This window comes from Talpa europaea (assembly GCF_964194135.1).
Source record: "Talpa europaea genome assembly, chromosome: 1".
In the NCBI taxonomy this organism is placed as follows: Eukaryota; Metazoa; Chordata; class Mammalia; order Eulipotyphla; family Talpidae; genus Talpa; species Talpa europaea.
The window spans coordinates 54,268,968-54,294,769 of record NC_140073.1 but is presented as its reverse complement, the minus strand read 5'-3'; the positions used below and the strand labels follow the sequence as shown (position 1 = coordinate 54,294,769).

The 25,802-nt window shown below is 40.0% G+C and overlaps 1 protein-coding gene across 22 annotated transcripts in view; it reads left to right on the top strand.

The window, feature by feature from the left end:
* The window catches only part of DLG2 (discs large MAGUK scaffold protein 2), a gene marked incomplete at both ends in the record, with an annotated part of 1,956,162 nt that overhangs the window by 1,886,187 nt on the left and 44,173 nt on the right, over positions 1–25,802 (top strand). For all 22 annotated transcript variants that reach the window (XM_084247148.1, XM_084247146.1, XM_084247145.1 and 19 more), the window contains one exon: positions 297–372. In XM_084247148.1, coding sequence (XP_084103274.1) covers positions 297–372 — 76 coding nt within the window. The remainder of the gene's footprint in view (positions 1–296; positions 373–25,802) is intronic.

Sequence of the window (25,802 nt, the reverse complement as noted above, 5' to 3'; positions counted from 1 at the left end):
TTTAGTATATTATTTAGATGTTGCAAACACATCAGTGTGGTGAAAAATCCCTCTATCTCAATCTGTGTCTGCCTTTCTGATTATTACTTTAGCACAGGTCTTAACATATGGAGATTCTGTATCAGTGGGCATGAACATTTTTAAAGGTTCTTGAAATATGAATAAATTATTTTGGGAAGGCTTTCACCTCAAAATCCATTTCACTTGAGCTATAAAAGGACAAAGCTTTCTTCATTTAACAAGAGCTTAATCATAAATGCCTTGCCATGCCATTGACTATTTTCAATTTTCTTTAGGGTGGAAAGAAAAGAACGTGCCAGATTGAAGACAGTGAAGTTTAATGCAAAACCTGGAGTTATTGATTCCAAAGGGGTAGGTACAACAAAATTAAAATCTGTTGCCATGGATTTAACTATAATTAACACTTAGGCTTTCAGTAGCAGGTAAATTATGGAGCTACCAGGCAGTAAAGTACTGTTATAAATTTATTTCTAGAAGTAATGATGCAATTTCTGATGCAGTAGACTTATAGTAAATTTATTCAATATCAAGGATAAAATTGCTAGTAGTCAGCAGAAATGATGAGTTAATGATGATGGTGTAATGACGGCAATGAAGAAGAAAAAAAGACAGTTTAGGTGTTTTCATATCCTTAATTTTTTTTTCCAAATGAAATATTCTAAGTGACTGGATTTCATCATAAATATGTCTATTCTGTGACACTTTATAAAATTAAGAAAACGGTCATAGGAATGTGCATTAGGGTCATCTAAGTGAATACATGGATTGTTGTGACAGACATAGAAAAGAATTAAATAAAATATAATCACCAAAATGAAAATATTCACTCAATGCACATGTATCTTTTAATAGCAACTTTAATGAAGGATAACACACATAACATAGAATCCACAAATTTATTGCATGTAACACAGTGATTTTTAGTATATTTAGTTAAACAACCATCAACACAATCAATTATAAAACATGTTTTTCAGGATTTACGTAAACAAACCCTATAGCAGTTACTTCACATTTATCCCAAGTCCCCACCCAGCCCTAAACAACTACTAATCTCCTTTGTCTCTATAGATTTGTTTATTCTAGATAATTCACATAAATGGAACTATACACTGTGCAGTCTTCTGTGAGTGCTTCTTTCACTTCTCCTAATGTATTTAAGGTACATCCATATTATAGAGGATGTATAATTATTTCATTTCTTTTTTTTGTCGAATAGAATTCCATTATATGGATATACTTCATTTAATTTATTCATTCATCAGTTGATGGCCATTTGGTTGTTTCCAATTGGGGGTTATTATGGATGCTGTTGTTACGGACATTTGTATACAAATTTTTGCATAGACATATATTCTTATTTCCACTGAGTATATACCTAGGAATAGAATTGCAGGATCATATGATATCTGTATGTTTAACATTTTGAGGAACTGACAGAACTGCCAAAACTTCCATTTTGAGGGCTTCCCCAGTGGTGCAGTGGGTTGAGCACTGTGAAGCTCTCCACAGCCTCTGCAGGGCAGGTTCGATCCCCAGCCGGCCAGGGAGATTCCCACATGGCGCAGCAGACCTCTCCTGTCTCGCCTGCTGCTCCCCTCAGCAGTGTATTTCAGTCTGTCTGCCTGTTCTGCTCCCTGCTCTGCCTCTGGTGAATTATCTCACCCTCCCACACCTCTGCCCTGTACCCCAGCTCTTGTATAAAAATAAATAAATCTTTTAAAAAAATAAAATAAAATTTCATTAAAAAAAAACCTACCATTTTCAGGAACTTATATTCCCACGAGGGTTCCAGTTTCTCCACATCCTCACCAACATTTGTTATTATATATCTTCCCAGGTGGTCCGAAGTGATATCTCTTGGTTTTGATTTGCATTCTCCTGGTGACTATGTGGTATTGAGAACTTTTCATGTTCTTGTTGACCATTTGTATATGTTCTTTGGAGAACTGTCTATTCAGAGGCCTTTCCCATTTTTTAAATAGGGTTGTTTTGTTGCTGCTGTTGAGTAGCAGATGTTCTTGATATATTCTGGATATTAATCTCTTACTGAATAAATACATTCAAAATATTTTCTCCCATTCTGTGAGTTCTTATCACTCCCTGGTAGTATCCTTGATGCAAGAGGGATTTTTCATTTATTACAGTTTATCTATGTTTTCTTTATTTTAGTGACATAGCTAAGAAACCATTGTCTAATCCAAAAACATAAAGATTTATGTCCATATTTTCTTCTAGAGAGTTTTATAATTTCAGCCTCCTACATTTGGGTAAGTTTATGATATGAAGTAGGAGTCCAGTTTCACTCTCACTTGTGAATTGTCTTCTTAATTTCATTTCTGGACTACTCATTGCAAGTATATAGAAATACATTTATTTTGTGTATCAATCATATGTCCTACCATCTTGCTGAATCCATTTATTTGTTCAAATAGCTGCTTGATAAATTCCTCAAGATTTCCTATATGTAAGATCATGTTTGTAAAAGGGAGACTGTTAATCTTTCTTTTCAATCTGGATGAATTTTATTTCTTTGTTATGCCTGGTTGCCGTGACTAGAAACTCTAGTACCATGTTAGACAGAGGTGGCAATAGCAGTTACTCCTGTCGTGTTCCTGACATTAAGGGTAATGGTTTCAATCTTTCACTATTAAATATGATGCTAGCTGTGTATGTATGTAGATTTTAAATCTTTTTATAAATGATAGTACTAATATCTTATTGCTATTATAAGATACCTATCCCCACTTCTGTTAATTTTTTTTTCTCTTTATCTTTTTTTCTCACCTTTCTGTCTGCCTATTCTGGCATTGAGCATCACACAGGACCAGTTATGGTCAGTAGATACCACCATGAAAAAAATAAGAAAGTTGTCATTTCTCAGGACTTTTGAACCCCCAACCACAAGAACACCCTCTGAACTTTTAAGTAAAAATATCACTGGGCAGTGCAGTCATTGACATATAACTTACTTTCACCTCCAACATTCATGGAACATTGGAATTTATGTAAACATGTGTGACACTCTTCTATGTGTGGAATGCCACTTATATGTAAGGTAATAGGATTTTTCTGGGCTTCTTGGTGAGATGTATGTCTGGAAAGCTTGTGTGTTTCATGTATTTACCTGTAAATACATATATCAGAGAATTTTTGTTGAATTCCTGTGATGTGCCAGACACAGAGGTAGAACTTCTGGTACAAAGAGTAACTCAGGACTTTCTCCTCAAGAGCTATTACAGCAACCAGAGTCCAGATAAGGTCCCACCATGTGAGGTTTGATTTTTGATCATATATGTAAAATACAACTATGTATGTGCTAATGAATGCAATATCAATTCTAGGACTTGAATGATGATTGCAGGAGAGGCAGTACCTGTGTAGTGGCAGGAAGGGCACAGAGCTGGTTTTCTCTGATTGGAGCAGGCCAGACAGGTGAAGTAGAGTCCTGGAGCCCTCAGTGGGTTTCTCAGGCTTTTATTGAGCTTTTACAGGTAGTGCAGCAACCAGGTACGCGGCAGGTAGGGGTGCTGGGGGGCCCGGAGGCCAGTAGGCCTCCCTGCCCGGTGCGAATCTTCTCTCTTTACTGGGCTCTCTGGCATTCTTTCTCTTCTTCTCTCTCCTGCCTCTGCTTCTCATGGTGAATATCTCCATGCAGCAGCCATGGCCCACAGAAGTAAACAATACAACCAAGTATAACAATGTAACAGCTGCAGGTACCTGCCATCAGTTCTGCAATGCTAATGTCGGGAGGGCAGAAAAGCCTGAAAAGCATTTACCCTACAAGGCTGTGTGCAAAGGGAAACATGGAACTAAGCATCATGAGGGTGAAGTCCCCCAGCTTCTGATTTCAGTTCATTACTAAGTCACTACTGTTCTTTGGCTTTGAACTACATCAGGGATGGCAACCAAGGTCATCTCCTACATAGACTAATGAATTGATACTTTTTACCTGAAGTGCTATGTTGAAAATGATTCCCAGGTCATTTATGACTTCAGCAAGGGGGAAAAAAATGCTGTGATTGATTAGCCATGCCTAATATGACATAGGGAATGGTTCTTTATTTCAAGTCCCTGGATTCAACAATTTATAAGATGTTTTTCGGCAGTAATTCCCCATGAGTCTATGGATTAGGACATAATAAGCCAAAGTTTTCCAAATCCCCATGAGAATAATGCAGCAATGAGAAGAAGTAGAAAGCAGAGGACAATGAAGAGAAAGTGCACTGAAAAACGGAAAAAGCAACTAAGTGGAAAATTGGAAAAGCTGGGTCAGGAGATGCCACTCACTTTGAATCAAGGACAAAGACTATACAATTTATGTCATTGTTACAAAGGCCCCTGGGATCTTGGAGGAAACTCAGTTTAAACTGAGAAGAAAAACTGTTTGAAATGAGAAAGATAATCAGGCATTTCAAATAACTTTAACATTAGCTAGCACTTCTACAGCATTGTTACTGCCATACTTAGAAATCAATTAGTTTGTGTGAAGCAGATTGTGACAAGGGTCTTATTAACAGTATGTACAAGAGCTATGAAAACTCAAATTAATGGACATAAGAATGACCAGAGAGCACTCAGAGGGAACTTAGACTTTCAGCGGCCTATCAAGGCTTGACTTACTTCTTCAGAAATATCCATTGATTTTAAAGCTTTGAGTGCTACAAAACACCAGGTGCTATGCTGGGTGCCTTGTAGGACAGCAAAAATAATTTAAAAAGCAATCGCTCATCTCAAGGAGCTCACAAAGAGAAATAGCTAGGCAGGCAAATGATAGCAATTCAGTACTGATGATGATCTCCATAAATGAAGAGGATTAATAGTATTTTAAATATTAGTATACTGAGCTTCGGGAGGATGAACTAATTTGCCTAAGAGCTCACAGCTGTTAAGTGCAAGAATGCAATCATTTTGACAGCAGGTTTGCCTTCCCAATTCCTTCACCTTGTACCTTATTCTGTCAGAGCCCAGAAAGGGACAACTATAAATATGCCTTGGAGAAGGAGATAAGTCAAAGAGGAGGTGATATTTGAACAAGACCTTGAAGTTTGAGTAAAAATTTGCCACATGGAGGAAATAGTGTAAACACAAATGTGGAAAGTAGGCATGTTGGAATAAGGGCGGATGACCAGTGGCACCATGTGGATGGCGTGGGTGATATCATGGGAGTTGTCGCAAATGGAGCTGGCAAGGAAGGTTTAGGTCAGGAAGTTGGTGAGGGAGCACAGATAGGACCCTTGAAGCTTAATGAATTCTGAGAGCTTCCACAAGGAAATCTGAAACTCTTCGTTTAAAGGATCACATTTGCTACAAATGAAATGCCCACTCTGTGGCCTTCTGCCCACTCCATGTGACTTCACAAAGTCTGCGTCTGCACATGCAAAGACAAGTGGACAATTTTCCAGATACCCAGATAATTCCAATCTACCAGACCCCTAAGCTCAAAATGGCCATCTGTTTCGATGGGTCTCTTTAAGAATTGCCTCCGTTCCCCAGATCTCAGTGCAGGCAAGCTTCCCTAGGAATATCAGTTATGTTACTTAAGAGTCTCCATTCAAGCCAGTCTCCAGTGAAAACTTAAATCACACCCTTAATTTCTTTGGTCATTCATCAATCTCCTCTTGCCATTTTGTTGAAACACTTTATGAATTGCATGACCTTCAGAATTGAGCTGTTCTCCATTGAAAAAAAAATTGAGTAGTTAGTGATTTATGCTAAATAGTGTTTTAACTTTAGAATCCCTGTAATTTCAAGAAGGAAAATATGTCAAGAAGCATATGAGAGCATTTTCAGCATTCTCACTAAATGTCAGCAATGTGCAACGTTGAAGTTTCCCCTTCGTATTGTAAATCCTGTCTACAGTGAGGTAGATTATGAATAAATAACTATCCTATTTCTTTACAGACTGGTACAAAAGAGAGGTGAAATATTATTCAAAGTAGTAGGAGTATCCATAAATAAAAACCCTCTTCCAGCTTACAAACATCTCTTAATTGCCATAACAAAAAAATCTTGGGAAGCCACCATTTATTCCCATCTTCTACATATAGAAAAACTGAAACTTAAAGATGTGAAGAAAACTGAACCCATGTCTGACTCGCTCCAAAACACATAATTTGTTTACTACATTCGGTATTCTTCCTTATGAAAATGACGTCACACTTATGTGCTTTAAGAAAATGAAAGAAGTAAATTAAATTGAGGTTATCTTTGTCAGAAACTAACTTAAGCATAGACTCAATTCCTGAAGGATGGAAACTGGTTTTCTCAACGTTGTGCATCTTTCTGGATAAGAACATTACTCGGTGGTTCTTGGCATTGCACATTCTCCACTGTGGCCTCTCAGAGTAAAATGAGGGGAGAAAAAAATGAGGGGACAAATTTTGGTAAATTCAGTCATATAATAACCTTACATTAGATGTCACTGCCAGGCAGCTTGCTAGCCAATGTGGACCAAGACTGATGTTGCGGTCACTGCCCTGAGGATCTGGGATTCCAATGGCAAAAACAACTTCTCATGGGAGGGAATTGCTTAATCCCAAAGAAGAGCGAAAGAAAAATTGCTTGGAAATTCACAGGAAGTTTCATGTGCTGGAAAATTGAAGGACTTTTAAGGAGTGAGGAGAGGATGGCTGAAGAATTAGTAAACTTTTCAAGGGGCTAGAGATGGTATAGGAATAGGACCCAGGGTACATAGAAATAAAACACGGTGTACTTTTATAACAGACATTGACAAAGGATAATGAAAAGAGACAGAACTGAAAAATTAGAACTAAGTCATGTCTGGTAATTTAAATTTTCCAGGAAACTTAATTTATCACGTAGATAATGAAGATTTTAAGGGTTGGGGCCAAACCAGACCTAGTGATTTCCCCTGGCTTTGAACCCTGAATCATTGCCCGGATATCTAAACAAGGGCCCAAATTTACTCATAATTATGCCCACAATACCTACCTGGTATCTACCAGACACATACTGGCCACCCAAACCGCACTTCTTGGAGGTAAGAAAAGTGGATAAGGAGATCTCTTCCCCTGAGATCCATCTGGCAACCATGGAAAAAAAAGAATGGAAGAAAGACTGACAATGGGAGATGCTTGAAAAAGCTATTGTGGTATTCTAAATGAGAATCTAAACTTAAAACAGTGGCTAACAGCAAGGTAAATAGGAAACTATTGCTAAAGAGATCAGGGGAGACAGTCATCACTGACCTAATGGCCTTTAATAATATTCCGTTTCTTTTTGCAGAGCTTTGAGTTTCCTTGAAGAGGGGCTATTGAGAGATGGTGTGGGGGCAGGGATGGGGCTAAGCTAATAGGGTCATTGGAATCTCAGTGCAGCTGGAATTGAGAAATCTCAGCTCTACTATGCATATTCTTATAAATGTCCAGTGAAGAAACAGAGAATCATTCCTCTGAAACACACAGAGAGTTGTAACAACCTGCCATTTTGTCATTTATTTAAAAAGTCATTTGATAGTGTTTTGTTACCACAGGTAGGAGTTAGGTTTGCTTCCCAGGATAAATTATAGGAATTGCTTTTGTGATCACTTCAAAGTGACATTTTCAATCTCAAGGAAAAATCATTACTGTCCTTAAAGAAAGCTCTTTAGTTGAGTCAGTCTTCGGATGACTAGAGTTAAGGTCAAAGCTCAAATGTCCAGAGATGACCTAGATCAAGAAGGAGAAGTCAGAGCGCCCTCTGCCCTAGTCCTTGGGCATCAGGAAGGCAATACTTGTCCTTGAAGTTCATAAACTCCTTGTGTTCTTCATTATCACTTCCTTATTCCAGGCCCTTGAGCAGTGTCATTACTAGTCTTACTGTCTGTCTTTCTATAGTGATTCCCCGCACTGCAGGCAGTGTGATTTTAACCAGAATAGTATCTCTACATAAACAAAGACAGGGTTATGTCCAGGGAATTCTGCAGTATCACAGCCATGCCTGGGGAATAATGCTAACTCATTATATATTCTTTTAACTGTGATAATTACATTCGTTCAAACCTTGAGCTCCCATGTCACTGGGAAACCTGCGAGCAACAACATAAAATTCTGATAAAGAAGTGCTAATGGCTTCCTACAGATGTTCTCAGAGGGGTCTACAATTTAGTTTCCTTCTTTAATACATGTAAGGAGGGTCCCTAGCAGGACTGTGAAACCCAGCTGAACGCAATGAGCATTTTTGAATGAATAATAATACATTATTTCATTTAAGCTCCCATGGTGTGTCAAGTTATGGATGAAGAAACTGCTTATCTAAGGAGTAGATGGAGAGTAAATCATGCTATTTATCTATTTTTATGCATGCTCATATCTTGCTGGTCACCTCCCCCCAGGTCCAAAAACTACTGCAGAATTCTCTAACAAATTTAGTGTAATTTGATGAAATCTGCTCACTACACACACACATACATATTCATGTTTTGCAATGTGTTTTAGTTGGTACAGTTCTCCCTTCTCAATCTTGAACATACTTTAAGACACTTTTTTTTTGTCTTTTATGTTGACACTTGAATGTGTTTAGTTAATCTCATCCTCAGCAGGAAAAAAAAGTTCAGTTTGTGAAATTAAAAAAAAAAAACAACTTTGAAACCAATGTGATTTTTTTTCATTGTCTAATTAAACTAAAGCTCCCATTCAGTTAACATTGGAAGGAGTGTAGTAAGTTGAAACACAATAAATTCACTTACTTATTGTGCTCTCCTCCTTTTGAAATTTTCAGAGATTCATTAGGGACAAACATGGAGCCAGATTCTGATTTAAGCTGTGTAAGTACACTATGATCAAGACATGGTTCCAGGTATAAAGGAATAGAAAAAATATTGTCAGCAGAGGGGATAGCATGTAAAGACAGGAGATAGCAGGGTGTTCAGGGAAGCAAAGAAGTTTAATGTCACTTAAATATAAAGGCATAAGTATAATAGTCCCCCTCATCCACAGGGCATACCTTCCAAGAATTCCAGTGGATGCCTGCAACTGTGGCTGGTACTAAACGTTGTTATTCTACATTTTTTCCTACCTGTAATAAAATATAATTTATAGATTAGGCACAGGAAGAAATATTTAACAATGAAACAGAATTATAACAATGTATCCCAATAAAAGTCATGTGAATATGGTCTCTCTCAATAAATCTTATTGTTTTTAATGTTTTCAGATTATGGTCGATTATGTGTAATTGGATCTGCAACAATAAAACCTTGGATAAGGGACAATTGCAACTGTCAGCTGAGTAGGCAGAAGAGAAGTAGGGAATCAAATTATAAAGGAGAGACTTTGGAGGATTTTAGCATGGTTAGATGAGAGTTTTCGCAGACCACTCTACTGCAATATATAAAAGAAATTCTAGAAAGCAGGGGTCCATTTCAGTAATGCAGATAAGACATGGAAAAGGCTTGACCTAAGAATATGGACTAACTATAGAGAGGAAAGACAAGAGAAAATATTTAGGAGGAAAAAAATATGTAGCCTGAAGTACCTTCCTTCTAGTTATTAAAAATGGAAATGCCCAGCTCAATCCCAATTCTGTAGTATCAGATTCTCTGGGGAGGCTGATAGGAAAGCTTTTTATTAACAAGTTCCACCGAGACTTCTTATAGGCTTGCTAAATTTGAGATATACAAGCATAGCAGAAAGATTTAGTATCAGAAAGAATGACCAACTTCTATAAGAGTTCTCGTATATCTAACCCTCAATTGCCTCATATATAAAAATGAATAGTAATTTTAAGATAATAAAAAATAATATATTTAAAGTACCAAGAAACATTAGACAGAAGGAAAACATTATCAAGTTAGCAACAAGTTTCCTTGTTTTCTCCTCAGAGAAACATCTAATATTTAACCAAAGGAAAACTACATCCTAAGAGCCCTCTGGCCTGGGGTGAAACCAAAGCATCCATTGACCATCATAGACCAACACAGACTGCACAGAGACACAGGGAGGAGTTGCGCTTCTTGAACAGGAGGTGGCTGGAAAGAAATACCTGGAGGCTGAGTTCCAGGGCAAGGGACACAGATGCCAGGGGTGCTGATTCAACCAAGGGTACTGGGGAGGGGAGGATGAAGTGGTGTGGAGGCATATACCCTTGCATGAGGGGAAATTTCACTTGAAAGGACTGGGGTGTTCAACAAAGGCCAGGTCCCCAGTAAGGAGAACAGAGATGGTATTCCAGCACACCCACTCCTTCCCCCTATGGGGCCGGTACTGACTGTGTGAAGTACGCAGACTACAGAGTCTGCGATCTGGAACCCCAGAGAGGAAGGATAGCCACAGAACCACAAACACAAACCAGTTGTACCTATCTCCTAACACAGTCACACCAGCAGCTGGACTGTACCAGGCACTTCCCACTCCCTGTTGTCTCTGAAACTGCAAAAACAGAACTCAAGTATTCAAAAGTAAATAAAAACAATCAAATAAAACCACTGTTCCTCTTGCAGGAAAAGTAAAAGTAGTTCAATACTCTAGGTAACTGCTACAGGTATTTGATAAATAGAGAAATATAAAGTGCCAAAATGGGCAGACAAAAAAATATAACACGTTACCTAAGGTCTCAATGGAACATGACACCACAGGAGAAAATGACTCTCCAGAATCCAACCACAAAGACATGGAAGATTTTATCTGCCTGTAAGATGAACAGTTCAAAATTGCTGTAACAACGAAAATTTAAAAGATAGAAGAAAATTCAAGAAGGCAAGTCAAAGTGATACAAGAGAACTCAGAAAAGCTGATCAAAGAGATACAACAAAACTCAGAAAAACAAATGATTTCTGAAGTCAAATTATTGAACAGTAGGTAGAAATTAAAGCTTTCACTAAGAAAATAGCAGAGATTCAGGATGTAAAGAGCTCAATAAATGAGTTAAAGAATTCTTAAGAAAGCTATGGAAGTAGAATAAATCAAATGGAAAATCAAATCAGTGACCTCAAAGAGAGTAATATACAAAGGGCCCAAGAAGAAGAGAGAAAAAAGAGGTGTAATATATATGTAGGATACATATGTATGTATGTATTTGTATTCTTTAGCATATATGTATATTTCATTTAGATAACCAAATGAAGGCAAGACACATGATCATTAAGCTAGCAAGAGTTTAAGACAAAGAAAGAATTTTGAAAGTGGTGAGAGAAGAAAAGCAGGTAACTTATTTAGGTACTCCCATCAGGGTTTCATCACCTTTTCCAACAGAAACTCTACAGGCTAGTAGAGAATAGAATTCTTATCAAATTTTCAATGGCGTTCTTCAAAGAATAGAGCAAATATGACTAAAATTTATATGAAACCACAAAAGACCACAGCAGTTTTGAAAAAGAGGAAGAGCATAGATATCACACTCCTGAACTTCAAATTATAAAAAGTTATGTTAATCAAAGCAGGATGGTATTGGAATAAAACTGGACAGTCAGAGTAATAAAGTAGAATTGAGGGCCCAGAAATAATCCCACTCTTATATAGAGTAAATTTGCGATAAGACTCAAGAAAATGCAACAGGACAAGGAAAGTCTCTTCAATAAGTGGTCCAGGGAAACTGGACAACCACATTCAAAACAATGACATTAGTCCGGTATCTCACAGCACACACAAACATTAACTCAAAATAGATTGAAGACTTGGATGCAAGTCCTGAATCCATAACATATATAGAAAAATACAAAATGTTCCAAGAAATGAGATTCAGAGATCTTTGGGAACTCCACTACAATGGCAAGGGAAACAAAAGCAAAACTAAAAAAAAAAAAAAAATCTGCACAGCCAAAGAATCATTAAAATGAAAAGACACCCTATCAAATTGAAGAGAATATTTGTACTTTATATGTTGGCTAACATTCAACTAACACACACACACACACAAAATGGGTAGAAAAGCTAAATTAACACTTTCCAAATAAGACATACGGATAGCAGCAAATATATGAAAAATATGCTCATCATCATTTATCATCTGGGAAATGCAAATCAGAACTAAAATGAGATAACTTATAACATCTGTGAGAATGATACACATCTAAAAGGCCAGAAGTGAGAAGTCGTGGTGAGGATGTAGAGAAAAAAGAACTCCTGTATACTGTTGGTGGGGATGTGGACTGCTCCAGTTCTTAAGGAAAACAGTATGGAGGTTTTTCAAAATATTAAAAATCAATCTACCATATAATCTGGCAGTTCCACCTCTGGTGTCTATCTGAAGAATGCAAAACAAGGGCATATATGCATTCCTGTGTTCATTCTAGCACTGTTCACAGCAGATAAGTTATGGAAACAACCTAATGCCAAAAACCAAAAAAAGTGAATTAAGAAGATGTGGTTTGGATTCCCAGTGGAATACTCCGCTCTAAAAAAAGGTGCAGTTTTGCCATTTACAACAATGCAATTGGATGGGATTCTGCTAAAGAAATAAATCCGGAATAAGGAGAGAGACAAATACCCAGTGGTTTCACTCGCATGTGAGGTATAAAGGAATAAAACAAATGTAAACCAAAATAAGTCCTAGACTAGAAATCAGACATAGAATTGGGGGGAGGATGGGGGTGGGTGCCAAGATAAGTTAGGGCCAAATAGATTGTGATGGAGGATTATGTGTGCTTTGCTGGTGGTGTGTGGTGACCTGCATCTCCAGAGCCGTGAACCTGTGCCTCTAAATCATACACGGAGTTGTAAACTAATGTCACCTCAATAAAAATAACACAATTTTTAAAAAATGAAATAGTCAATCTCTTATCGACATGCACATGCATCTGAAAGTCTTCTCCCTTGTAAAGGTTAGAATGAGCAATTGCCTGGAAGCATTCTGGACCTTAGTTTTCAAATCCCCATTAACTAAATAGAGAGTAGCGGAGAGTCGCTAAAATTTTGACCTAGTCCCAATACAGAAAGGTTGCTCGTGACCATGTGCCTGCTCACTTTTGTGGTCGGTCACAGGACTGATTTCAGTCTCACACCCTTTCCCTTGTCTGTGACTGCTAAAGGCCATGTGTGTGTTCTCACCCAGTTGTGTGACTACTCAGGGGAAATTTCAAAAGTAACCTGATCTCACCTTATTGCATTGGCAAACACTGCATTTCATCCTGTATCACCGTTACTTTGGGCATCTTTAAGCTGCTTGATTTCCTACAGGTTATTTTTATAAATATTGCTCATTTTCTCCTTCCAGTAACCCCGTAGGATAAATAGTCTTAATATGCCGATTGTAAAGATGAGTAAACTAAAGGTTAGAAGGGATAAATAATCTGCCCACACTCACAGAGCTAGTAAATAGTGGAGCTGGGCCCTGTATAATGACATATTATTGTACAAACAAAATACAATGATTTACTTTTAAGGCATTTTTGTATGTGAACTGATTCTAGATGGTATTAGTGCAGCTATTTCTATCTATTCAATTAGTGGTACTAGGGATAAAGTAATATAAATAGTAGATATATAATTTGTAGTAATATAAATAACAAGTATAGTTTCATCAGATGAGAACACTGAGCTTTTGTTAAATTTTCTTCCCACTATTAATTCAGGATGTTAAGTAATTATTCAGAAAATTTGGCTCATACTGATTTCTACTTTGGGAGCTATTCATGAATAAATTCTGATTCACTACAGAGCTTCCTTTACCCTGGTTCTTTAAGGTAAAAGGCCCAGGGTCTCACCCTACAACTTGTACGTTTAACTTTACATAAGTATTTAATTAATTTAGAGTTAAAACATCAATACGGGCCTCCCCGGTGGCGCAGCGGTTGAGCGCTGGGTTGCGAAGCTGCCAGCAGCCTCTGCAGCACCGGTTCGATCCCCAGCTGCTCCCCGGCCACCGGAGGAGGGTCCCACGTGGCGCACAGACCTCTCCTGCCTCCCGCTGCTCCCCTCAGCAGTGTACTTCGGTCCTTCTGCCTGTTCTGCTCCCCGCTCTGGCTTTGGTGAATTCTCTCACCCTCCCACGCTTCTGACTGTACCCAGTGCTTGTATAAATAAATAAAAATAAATCTTAAAAAAAAAATAAATCAATACTACAAGATAAAGATACAGAAGCATCCCAATCATATGGGTAGAAAATCTCTTCTAATGACCATTTAAAAAGTTTCAACAATAACTTCCAGTACATTCCTAATATTCACAAAGGTACCTAATTATTTTGCTTTTTCATTAAAAATAAGGCTCTGAATTTAGACTCCTGATTTTTATTCTTAGTTTTCAAACTATGTTATCTGGACCCGGTAGCCTCTCTTTCTGAAACTTTGTAATTGCAATAATAATATCTAGACTGTAGATTTCAAGTTCCTTGAAGGTCAGGAATGCGACTATGTCATGTTGGAATGTGACCAATAATTATTGAATTAAGTAGTGTGAGAGTAAAGAAGGTGATATATTAAGGAAAATGTTACATAAATTGGGGGGGGGCACATTCCACATGTTTTCTCCTGTAGTTTGTGAATGGAGAACTGAACAGTTTAGAGTTACCTTTAAAAAAAGATTATTTTCCATAAGGGAGTCAGGAAAAAATATACAACAAATTAACAAACAAAATTAACAGGCAACTATAAATAAGAAACATTCTGCAGGGAAGGGGGAGGGAGAGAGATGAAAACAGGGGAGGGAAGAGCACAAGGGACTATGGTGATGGTGCAGGGGTGAACTGGTGGTGAGAATTATACAGGGATTACACCTGGAGGAAAAAGTGTACAATGCACAAAAAGGAAGAATGATGTAAAATACATACAAACTTTTTAAAAATATAGAAAAAAATCTCAAAGATTTGCTAACAGGAAGGGAGGAAGGAAGGAAGGAAGGAAGGAAGGAAGGAAGGAAGGAAGGAAGGAAGGAAGGAAGGAAGGAAGGAAGGAAGGAAGGAAGGAAGTTTGATCCTCTTGAACTAAGGGTATTCCCTTTATTTCAGTCAGTAAGTTTTGGGCTCCCCCTATGTACAGGATACTGTTCTGACCACAAAGGGGAGACCTAGATGAGGAAGACTCCGCCGCTACTATCCTGAGCTTACCTTCGAGTGGACAGTATACAGCTTTTGTGCAAGGCAAAAAGTTTACTGAGACATGTACACTGGTGACTCTAAGGAGAAAGGGAGCCTGTTCTGAGTGAGTGCAATTAAGGAACGGTTCCAAGAAGAGGTAACATTTTAGCTAAATCTCGGGGGGACTGAGTAATATTTCAATAACTGTACAATAAGTACATTTTTACACTTAAAATATAGTATAAGCAAAAGTAAAGGAATAGAGGCTGTCTGATGACCAGCAAGCATTGCATTTGACTGGAACACAGAAAACACATGGGGAGTCATGGGGTACAGTGAGGGAAGGTTGGAAATGGCCCTTGAGGCCCCATAGTAGAGGATATTGAGTGTCCCTATAAAATTTTAGAGGTGGCTATTCTTTAGGTCCTTCATAGGTTTCTGAACAATCTGTCATTAACAGAAGTTTACAAGGAGTCTTCCATGTCCAGCACTCAGATAGGGCTTAGGGAAACAACAGCACGTGAGCCTTTGACTTGTTTTTAGCAAACATCGAATGTCTAGGAAAGATTTGACTTTCCTGCTAGTTGGCCCTCTTGATAATATGTTCCTCTCAGATAATCAAGAGACCGAGTACTGCAATCCTAGATGTTCTATTGACCATTTCATCTGAGATCTGCCAATTAATCCCCGTAAATTTAGTCAAAGTGGTGCTGTGAACATGCTTCACTGAAATGTAAGAAAACATAACCTGGGCCTCCCCGGTGGCGCAGCGGTTGAGCGCTGGGCTGCAAAGCTGCCCGCAGCCTCTGCAGCACCGGTTCCATCCCCAGCTGCCGGCAAGGGTCCCACATGGCACGCAGACCTCTCCTGCCACTCCCACTGCTCCCCTCAGCAGTGTACTTGGTCAGTCTACCTGTTCTGCTCCCCGCTCTGGCTCTGGTGAATTCTCTCACCCTCCCGCGCTTCTGACTGTACCCAGTGCTTGTATAAATAAATTTTAAAAATAAATCTTAAAAATAAATGAAAGAAAACATAACCTAAAGAGGCATAGTACAAAGACTATCTGTCAAATCAAAATTATATTTCTCAAGAAAATTATCCATGTGTAGCTCACTGTATCTTGATAACTAGGCAGCTATCTACCTGCCTCCCTCCCTGGCACTCATCACATACTGAACATTGAGTGCTAGACATGGAAGAAACCTTCTAACTTTTGTTAATGAAATGAAAGAGTGTTCGTATATCTCCAGAGGACAGCATTTGTCTGTTGGAGTGTGGGCAAGTCACTTATTTTCTCTGATCTTGTTTCCTCATCTAAGAAATGGATAATAATGTACAAAAGTGCTCTACAAATATTAGGATTTATTATGAGCATGAAACAATGAAAAGCATATTGTGACTAAGGCTTATGATTTATCATATTCTCTACGTTTGAAGTCCATTTAGGAAAATAGGTGAAAAATATTTCTTTTCCACAGCAGCAAGGGCATTTAGTATACAGCATTAACCATTGGGGCCTCTCTGAGAAACATCTTTTATTTGTTAGTAGCAGTAATTTGTGATGCAAACAGTTTCCCTCTTTTATAGAGTCCTGAGAAATTTGAGTTACACAACTATAAAGTGAGAACTTTCCTGGTGGATGTCTCAAATGTATCACAAGCACTTGTCAATATAAGTTAGCACTTATTTCACTTGTAAAGAATCTTACATATATGTCCTTTGCCTTTCATATTTTGACAAGTTCATGAATTTTGTATATATTTCACTACCACTTGTTGAAAACGTTAAGTGTGTCCTTGATGTGAATGGTTGTTTTTCCAGTAAGGTCCAAGAAGCCACTGTTTTTCTGTAGGCTTATACTCCTTTGTGTCAAAGAATTAACATTATGATGAATTTGGAGGGGCATTTGCTGTGAGTGACAGAGCTGGTCACACTGCCTCTCTGGAGATGGCACCCTGTGGCTACTCTCCAGGCCTGAAGGCCCTTGTGGACTGCTAGAAGCCCAAGTCCAAATTACAGTCAAGAAAAGAAACATGGGGGCTCCCCGGTGGTGCAATGAGTTGAGTGCAATGCTATAAGGTTGTCTGCAGCCTCTGCAGTACCTGTTCAATTCCCGGCCAGCTAGGGAGAATCCCACATGGTGAGGCAGACCTCTTCTATCTCGCCCGCTGCTCCCCTCAGCAGTGTCTTCTGTCCCTCTGCCTGTTCTGCTCCCCACTCTTTCTCTGGTGAATTCTCTCACCCTCCCGCACCTCTGCCCTGTACCCCAGATCTTGTATAAACAAAAATAAATCCTAAAAAAAAAATGTGAAAAATGTATACACAATGGAATATTACTCAGCAATCAAAAAAGATAAACTCATGCAATCTGCAGCAACATGGATGGAGCTGGAAGGAATCATGCTCAGCGAAATAAGCCAGAAAGAAAAAGAAAAATACCAGATGGTCTCACTCATAGCAGGAATCTATAAAACCTAAGTAAGGGACCAGGAAAAAGAATAACTATAATAAAGAAAAAAATCAAAATCAACAAGCAACTATAAAAGAGAGATACACTACAGGGATGGGAGGAAGAGGAGAGACTGGGGTCAAAATAAGGGGGGTGCAATTGTATGGGGAATATAACCAAGATGAAAATGCATACATTGTGCAAAAATGAAAAATGATGTAAGAATTATATAAAATAAAATATAAAAAAAAAGAAAAGAAACATGAATCAGTGATTGCTACTTAGCAGAATAGTTGCTTTGTTAAATAAAGTTAAGGTGCTCTCCTTTCCCCAGCAGATCCTCAAGAGCTGACTGAACTTCTGTGGTTACCCCCTTCTCGGTAATAGGCAAAGTTCACATTTGGTAAATAAAGGATTTGGTTTTGATCAGTATTTTGAAAATGTGATAGCAATATGACATGTATTGAAGATTATGGAATAGACTATAAGGCCTTTTCTCATTAAATTGTCTAATAACCTGTGAGGTAAGAGCTACATAAAGGCCTCTTTTAAAGAAAATAGTCCTTTCAGTCTCCCCTGCTTGACTAAATCCTTTTATGACAGCATTCCCTAAGTATATATTAACATAAAATTAAATACTAAAACCTTGTGCTCATAACTCTTACATCTATAAAATTGAAATAAATTGGCACATCAAATGTTGTATTTGGTATTTCTATTTCTGTCCCGACCTGCGGGATTCATAGGCACGAAAAGAGAAGGGCTGAGGATTGAAATGAGGGGCTTGACAACTTGACGCTAGCGTTTACTTCTTTATTTTTCCTTTTCCTTTCTTTCACTTTTCCCTGTCTTTCTACCTTCCCTGACCTTCTCTCTGCTCCTCTCGCAATAACCTCTCTCGCAATAACCTCTCTCGCATTGACCTCTCGACCTTCTCGTGGTTCTCTTCTTATATCCTGGGAGCTCCTCCCATCGTACCTCCCAGTCGCATTTGATTAATAGGAAACACCTGTGGTTTCTCAGCAGGCAAAACGGTAAAGCAAAACTTAATTAATGGCACGTGTGTTGCGCAACACAGCGCAAGCTCCAGGGGGCTCTGGACATATTTCATAACAACAAATTCAAAATCACTATGTTAATATGGTGAATGATGCTTAATAATACTAAATTTTCACCCACAGTATAAACATGATAGGCTGATGTGTGGAAATTTCCTCTAAGCTCCATCTGCGGGGATTTAGGGGGAGACTCAGTTCTCTCACCTCCATTTCTTTGCAGTACAAGGTGTGAGGCCACTTTTATGGAGCCACTGTGGAGGCGACAGGCTGTGTCTCACTCCTCACCATTTACTCAGCACAGACCCCTTAGGAGCTGTTGAATAAATAATTACAGGCCTCAGTTATGACACTCTAGACATCTCTGTGGCTGAATCCAGACTTGACCGTTCTTCCTGCTGGCTTCCCTGGGCAATGCTTACAGCGAGGAGTGCTGGGCGCCGAGGGCGGGTCTGCCTGGAGCAGCAGCCCTGCCGGCCCCCATCAAAGTTAATTTGCTATTTTTAGTCTGCTGAGGCCTATGAAACCCAAGGGCTTTTTGTTGTTGTTGTTTTCATTTTATAGTGAATAAGCTGTCCCTTGTGATGAAAGTGTGCAAAATGCTGCTGGGTGGATTTGGTGACTTTTCTTGCAGCTAGAAAATTCTCCTTGGTCAGAATTTAGAACCCAAATATTTGAAGTTACTAATTAAATGATAAAAGAATGATTTCTGAACTCTACAGGTGAGTTCTGCAAGAAACTTGTACTCCTCATTTATTGCTTATTTCTTGAATGGAAGTAGACCTTCAACAGGACGAAATGCAGCTGAGGGGCTTCCACCAGCACCGGTCAGGGCTGCCGCTTGCCTGTCATTCCTGCCGCTTCTGACCCCGCCCTCCCCCTAATCCTATATTTCTCCTTGCAGCTCCTCCCCAGTTCATGGTCACACAGAATTGTAGAGGGGAGTGAGGGGGGCCTTTGCATCCCTTGTTGAACTCTGAACTCAGCTTTACTACTTCTCCACCCGACAATGACTTACTCATTCTTTACATCCCAGCCAGCACTGTGCCTGCGCTGGGCCCTCTTCAGCTTCCCCAGGGCCCTTGGCTCCTCCCCAGTGTCCTCAGGACTTGTTAAAAGTCCTTCCACCACTGCCAAGTATGACATGGTATGCGCTGGTTTGCTTGAGCTCATTTGGTGTGGCCAGGATTGATTAGAGACATGTTTTGGTACGGGGCACATATGAGGAGAGATCCCCTTCACACATATCGTCCAGCCACAACCAGGCTGGATTCCTCTTCTCGAGAAAGTGCCTTTTTCTGATTTACACCAGACGCTTTTGTCATTGGACCCCTTAGTACAATGTCTGGCAAGAATAATAAATGCTTGTAAAATAAAAAATAGTTATCTGCTGAGCAGTTGCCATGGCTAACTAAGCCCTTACATGCCTGCTTTCATTTAGCACTACAATAGCCTAAGGTGGAGGTGTTAGCGTCCCGTTCCTTTGGAATCATCAAGAAATCAATATTATTGTCAATTGTAGTATCTTTTACTAACATCTGCATATTTAAGCCCCTGGGATAGATTGAGAATTTATTAAACACTAACTCTTTCCTAGGCACTGTACTAAGGGGAGCAAGTGCATTTCTCACAAGTAGAACACGGTTGTTAAGTGAATGGTTTGTCCACACAAGGTGCAAAATTTACTCCCCTGGAACCAGGACAGTAGTGGAAGGAATGGAGAAAAGAGGGAGAAATGCACAAGTAAGGGATCAAGAATGAATGTAAAGTTTCTTGGGACATGCTAGGGTGGGACAGGAAGCATTCCCTTTGACTTTACATGACAACAGTTTACAGTGACAGACTCACCCAGTCAACACGGGTTTCTAACACAGAAATAGCTGTGACACGAACATGAATAAGAAAGTACACATATGGGGGCCTTCCTGGTGGTGCAGCAGGTTGAGCGCTGCACTATGAAGTTGTCCACAGCCTCTGTAGTGCAGGTTCAAATTCCTGGCCGGCCAGGGAGATTCCCACATGGCGCAGCAGACCTCTCCTGTCTCGCCTGCTGCTCCCCTCAACAGTGTTTTTGGTCATCTACCTGTTCTGTTCCCCGCTCTGTCTCTGGTAAATTCTCTCACCCTCCCATGCCTCTGGCCTGTACCCCAGTTCTTGTATAAATAAAATATAAATCTTTAAAAAAAAAAGAAAGTACACATATGTGTGTGCGTGTGTGAGAGAGAGAAAGTGTGAGAGAGAGAGAGAGAGAAGTGTTGAAGCTTTTGAATGTATTTTAGTCCTTTGAGATAGGTATGTATGTTTTCATAGTTTTATCTCTGCACTCTGAAATGTGGGAATTGAAATCCTTGCCAAGTGAAAACCTGCATGTTTATCAGCTACTATTTGAGTTTAGCGGTAACTGTTCAATTTTCTCTTCCCAAAAGATGAACTATTGAGAAATCCTGGGGTCACTTACATCCTTTCACATTAAACTGTGATAGATACACTCCCTTGAGGGGATCTGCTTATTTTAGAAAAGGCATCGCGTCTGGTGCTGGCAGGCCGTCCATGGCACTGTGGAGATGGAAGGCGCAGTGTGGGCTGGACAGACGTGCCCAAGACAGAAAACAAGAGACCTGTGTCCTTGTCCTACTTCTCCGCTCTCCTGCCACGAGAGCAAACTCTTCTTGGACAGTAAGAGCCCTGATCCCTGCAATCTGTTCAGTTATACAGAGATGAGAGGCCCAGCCCCTCGGCTGCAATGGGTTTGCCTCCATTGGTAAGTTACCCCTCACTCCATTCAAGCATGAAGTGGAATTATTCAACTGGACACAACTTTACAGAGAATGCAGTTTTGTATTATCCTTCCTGGTTTGTCCTCAGTTACTCCTGAGACACACTGCAAGCGACCTCTTGTGCACTGGGTCCACAGTGACGTATGCACTGGTCCCGTCAGATACGGGGGGCAAGGCGCAAAGTGTTCATTCCTGAAGCTGTCATCTCTCCAGGAAGGTAAAGCTAAGGACTTCTCCTCACTGAAAAAGCGAGGGAAGGAGGGAAAAGGCAGAAGGAGGAAGAACAAACAACTTTAGTGTTGAGGACCTTTGACATCACCTCATTTACCTAGCTGACAGCAGCAGCAGCGGACACTGGGGCCGGAAATGTGACTTTCCTTAAACTTGTATCAAGAGGAGGGGCCAGGGCAGGAGTCTCTTCTGATTCTGTAGCATGTTGAGCCTGAATATTTGCTGATTGCCCTTTACGAGACCATCGAGCCCCATACGCAAAGCAAGTTACTTCTGTTGCGCCTCCTCAGTTACAGTGTTGGCAGTGGTGGTGGTGGTGAGATTAGGAGGTGAACATTACTACTATGTCATGATTTACATTTGTAGGGCAGGAAGGCACGGAGCAGGATCTCTATGATCCTGCCAGACAGGTAAAGGAGAGTCCTGGAGACTCAGTGGCTTTTTCAGGTGTTTATTGATATTTTACCAGGCATATGGCAGGCATGGGTGCAGGGTGGCGGGGGGGGGGGGGGGACGCAGGAGGCTGGCAGGCCTCCCAGCCCCCAGTGAGTCTTCACTCTGTCTGGGCAATCCGGGTTCTCATTCTTCCCTTCTGCTATTCGTGCTGTTGCTCTTCTATTCGCTCTCCTTCTTCTCCTGCTTCTGCTCCTTTTTCTCTAGTCTCTGCTGGCGTCCCTGTGACGCCGCCCTTAGAAGCCAGTCTCAGCCCAGGTGTGCCCCCCGAGGCATGCTCACACCCCACTCCAGGGGCCCACCATCAGGCCTGCACGCAGGACCACGGGGATCCATCATCAACGCTAATGGTGGGAGGGTGAAAAGCCTGATACTTTTTCACTTGCCCTACAACATTAGAAAAATGACGCTGAAAAAAATGTAGTAACTAGGCCAATGTCATTTTGCCAGTGAGTTGAATCAAACTTATTAGCAAGGAAGACTCTCAAAATAACAAAGTGTCTAGCAGAGAAGCGGTGTCCCTAAGCTTGTCTGGCCCCAAGACAGGGCTGTTATCTCTTCCCTGTGCATGCGCACACACACACACACACACACACTTCACAAATAAGGCAGGGTACAGCTTCCCCGCCATCAACTTCTAGCTGCCAACCGATTCTCTCGGCTACAGTGTTGGCAAAAAAAAAGAAAGAGTTCAACAAAAATTCTTTACTATTATTACTGCCAATGAATTTACACTCTAATTGGAAGAAAGACACACTTTGAGTTATCAGAGAACATTTAAGACTGCCTGATTCCCTTCACTGATGGAATAATTCCCCTCTCTTTCTCCCTGTTCTGCATGGTTTATGATGATCTATCCTTCAATATCTAGTTCCCATTTCACCTCTTGCTCTCCTCCATAGCAGAACTTTTCCTGCCTTGCTTCACCTCTTTAGTACCTTAGACTCATGGTCACTCTGTACTAATAACTCAGGAATCTCTCTGTCCCTGAATGGTGAGGTCCTTTAGAGTTTATTGTAGCTGTAGCTCCTAGCACGGAATCTGGCATATGCATGTGCATGAATAAATGGAGGCAGCTGCTTGGTATACACAGTTCTGGAGTAGTTAGGGAAGCCTTCTGTCAGGAGTTGGTGTGTGAAAGATGAATAAATTCAGAAGTACTTGGAAACGTAGTAATGGAAATGGAGGGAAAGATAAAGGATTCTGTGCTCTATAATGGTGTGATCAATTTATGGATTTAATGAGGGTCTTTTCCTCACTCAGGTAAGGGAAAATCAGCTTACAACTTCATTGCTAACCTTATGGGGTTGCAGTACCTGAAGACTCTGTATGTAGGACCCGCCAATGAACACTGGCCTAGGAGATTGCCATAAAAAGGAGAAGAGGGACCTCCTGTTGGTGCAAGGGGCTAAGTCTCAGCACCATGAAGCTGTCTGCAGCCTCGGCAGCACAAGTTCGATCCCCTGCCAGGAAGCTGCTCACATGGCGCAACAGACCTCTCCTGTCTCTCCTGCTGCTCCCCTCAGCAGTGTATTTTGGTCAGTCTGCCTGTTCTGTTCCCTGCTCCATCTCTGATGGGCCCTCTCGCCCCCCACGCCTCTGGCCTGTGCCCCAGTTCTTGTATACATAGATAGGTAAATATTAAAAAAAAAAAAAAGGAGAAGAGCCTTGAAGAAGACACAGAAGACGTGGCATTCCTGGGAATGAAGAAATGCATTGGAGGAGTGCCATGCTTCCTGCAAATGAGCATATTAATTCAGTCTAGTTGAAAGCACTCAGTATTATTACAGCCCATAGGGAACTCACCATAGATATTTCATTGCATGAACAATTTGAAAAGAATAAAGTAACAGAAGTTATGCTTTAGAAATAAAGTATACAATTACAGAGGAAGGAAATTTTTTGGAGTTCTCAGCAGTGTTTATTGTGGCTCTATGCTGAAAGCAGTGTGGGACTCAAGCCCTTGACTCTGGAGCCAGCTACTTGGGTATGAAACCAAGCTCATGACTCTGAACTAGTGGCTCAATCTCCCTATACCTTAGTCTCCTTAGGTATAAAATATGAAGACAAGTTGTGGCCACTAAATGTGAGTAGATGAAGTATGGAAAGCACTGAGGATGGTTAATCCGTGCATATCACTTATAAAAACACCTGGCACATGGATAAGCATGTTAGTCAAAAAAAAGTTGTTGTGATCACGAAATACTTTTTATCAATGTTGCTCCTCTCATGGTTCTGGAGCACTGCAGCAGGTGCAAAAGAAAAATTTACAACAAATGGGCCTCCCCGGTGGTGGAAGGGGTTAAGATACAACCTATGAGACTTGCCGCAGCCGCTGCAGCACAAGTTCGATCCCCGGCCAGGGAGCTACCCACATGGCGCAGCAGACCTCTCCTGTTTTGCCCACTGCTCCCCTCAGCAGTGTATTTCAGTAGATCCGCCTGTTCTTTTCCCCACTCTGTCTCGGGTGAATCCTCTCATGCCCCTCACCTCTGGCCTGTACCCCAGCTCTTGCATGCATAAATAAATAAATCTTTTTAAAAAAATCTTAAGACAAGAGTTAAGCTGACGCTAAAACATGAAACTCACATCAATAAAGTAATTAGAGAACTCTTACATCCTAAACTGGATAACTAGGTGATGAGGAAGGAGAGGAGACGGATAGTCAGAGAAGCAGCCTAGCCTGGAGGGTGCTCAATTAAGGTTTCTTAAGATAATTAAGGTGGGATTTCATTCAGGGTAGGATATTTTTAACTATTATGTCAAACTCAGAAATTTGGAGGAAAAAAAATTACAGGAATAAAAGAACCCTCTCAGTTTCAATGCATTCAGGGAATGCTAAAATAGAAAGGTGGGGTAGGGACTTTTTTTAACTTGACCTTGAATAAAGTTTCAGAATTTTACAACACAAAAGCTATGAAGGAAACTTCAGAGACTAGCTATTCCGAGCACCTTGTTTTACACATAGACAAACACCCAGAGAATTGAGGTGACTTGCCCATATCACATCACACTAGGAATTGACAGGAACCTTTGATTGTAGCAAATAGCAATCAAAAGGAAGAAAAGAATGGAAGACAGGAGGGGAGAAGGAAGGAAGGTAAATTTCTGCACATTTTCTCCTGCCTTGCTAACTTGAAATTTTGTGTGGTCACAGGTCAGATCTACAGTTGTTGAAGAAATTGAAATTTCTTTCTTCAAGTTCATTGTAGCTGATAGAACCTTTATGCTGCTGTCAGCAAGGGAGTCACTCGTCCATACATTTATTCATGTTATTTATTAGAAAATTTATAATTTCATTATTCCCTTTATGCATTGAAAAATTTCATTCATTGAATAGCTACTGTGTCTATGTGCCAAACCATCTGTTAACTCCTTAGCAATTTAGTCTTCATTTATGTAGATATTGATATTTGTGACTTATGCTGAGATTGTAAAACTCAGTAATGATTCTGATTATATGTCTTTTTGTTTCTGTGTGTGTATTTGTGCACCCCTTTGTGTGGTAGGCTCCTTAAAAGATCGACAAGCTATGTGACTCCATTAATTGCTTCATAATTCTATAATTATCCAGCATTGCATTATTAAGTCTTAAAACGCTATGGTTTATGCAACAGCCCGTAGAATCTGAAAACAAAACTAAACTAAACAAAAAGCCAAACCTTCCTTCCCTACTTTACTCATTTCAAGATATTCTCATCCATGTCATGTGTTCGAGTCTTTTTAAAATCCCCACATGTTAGCTAGAGAAATGGGGATCATTTTAGTTGAGAGGATGAGAGATTGATTACACAGCTATTTTTTTTAAATTTCCATGTTAATGATTTTTTTGTTTCCTTGAAAGTGTCCAAAGGTAATTCATAC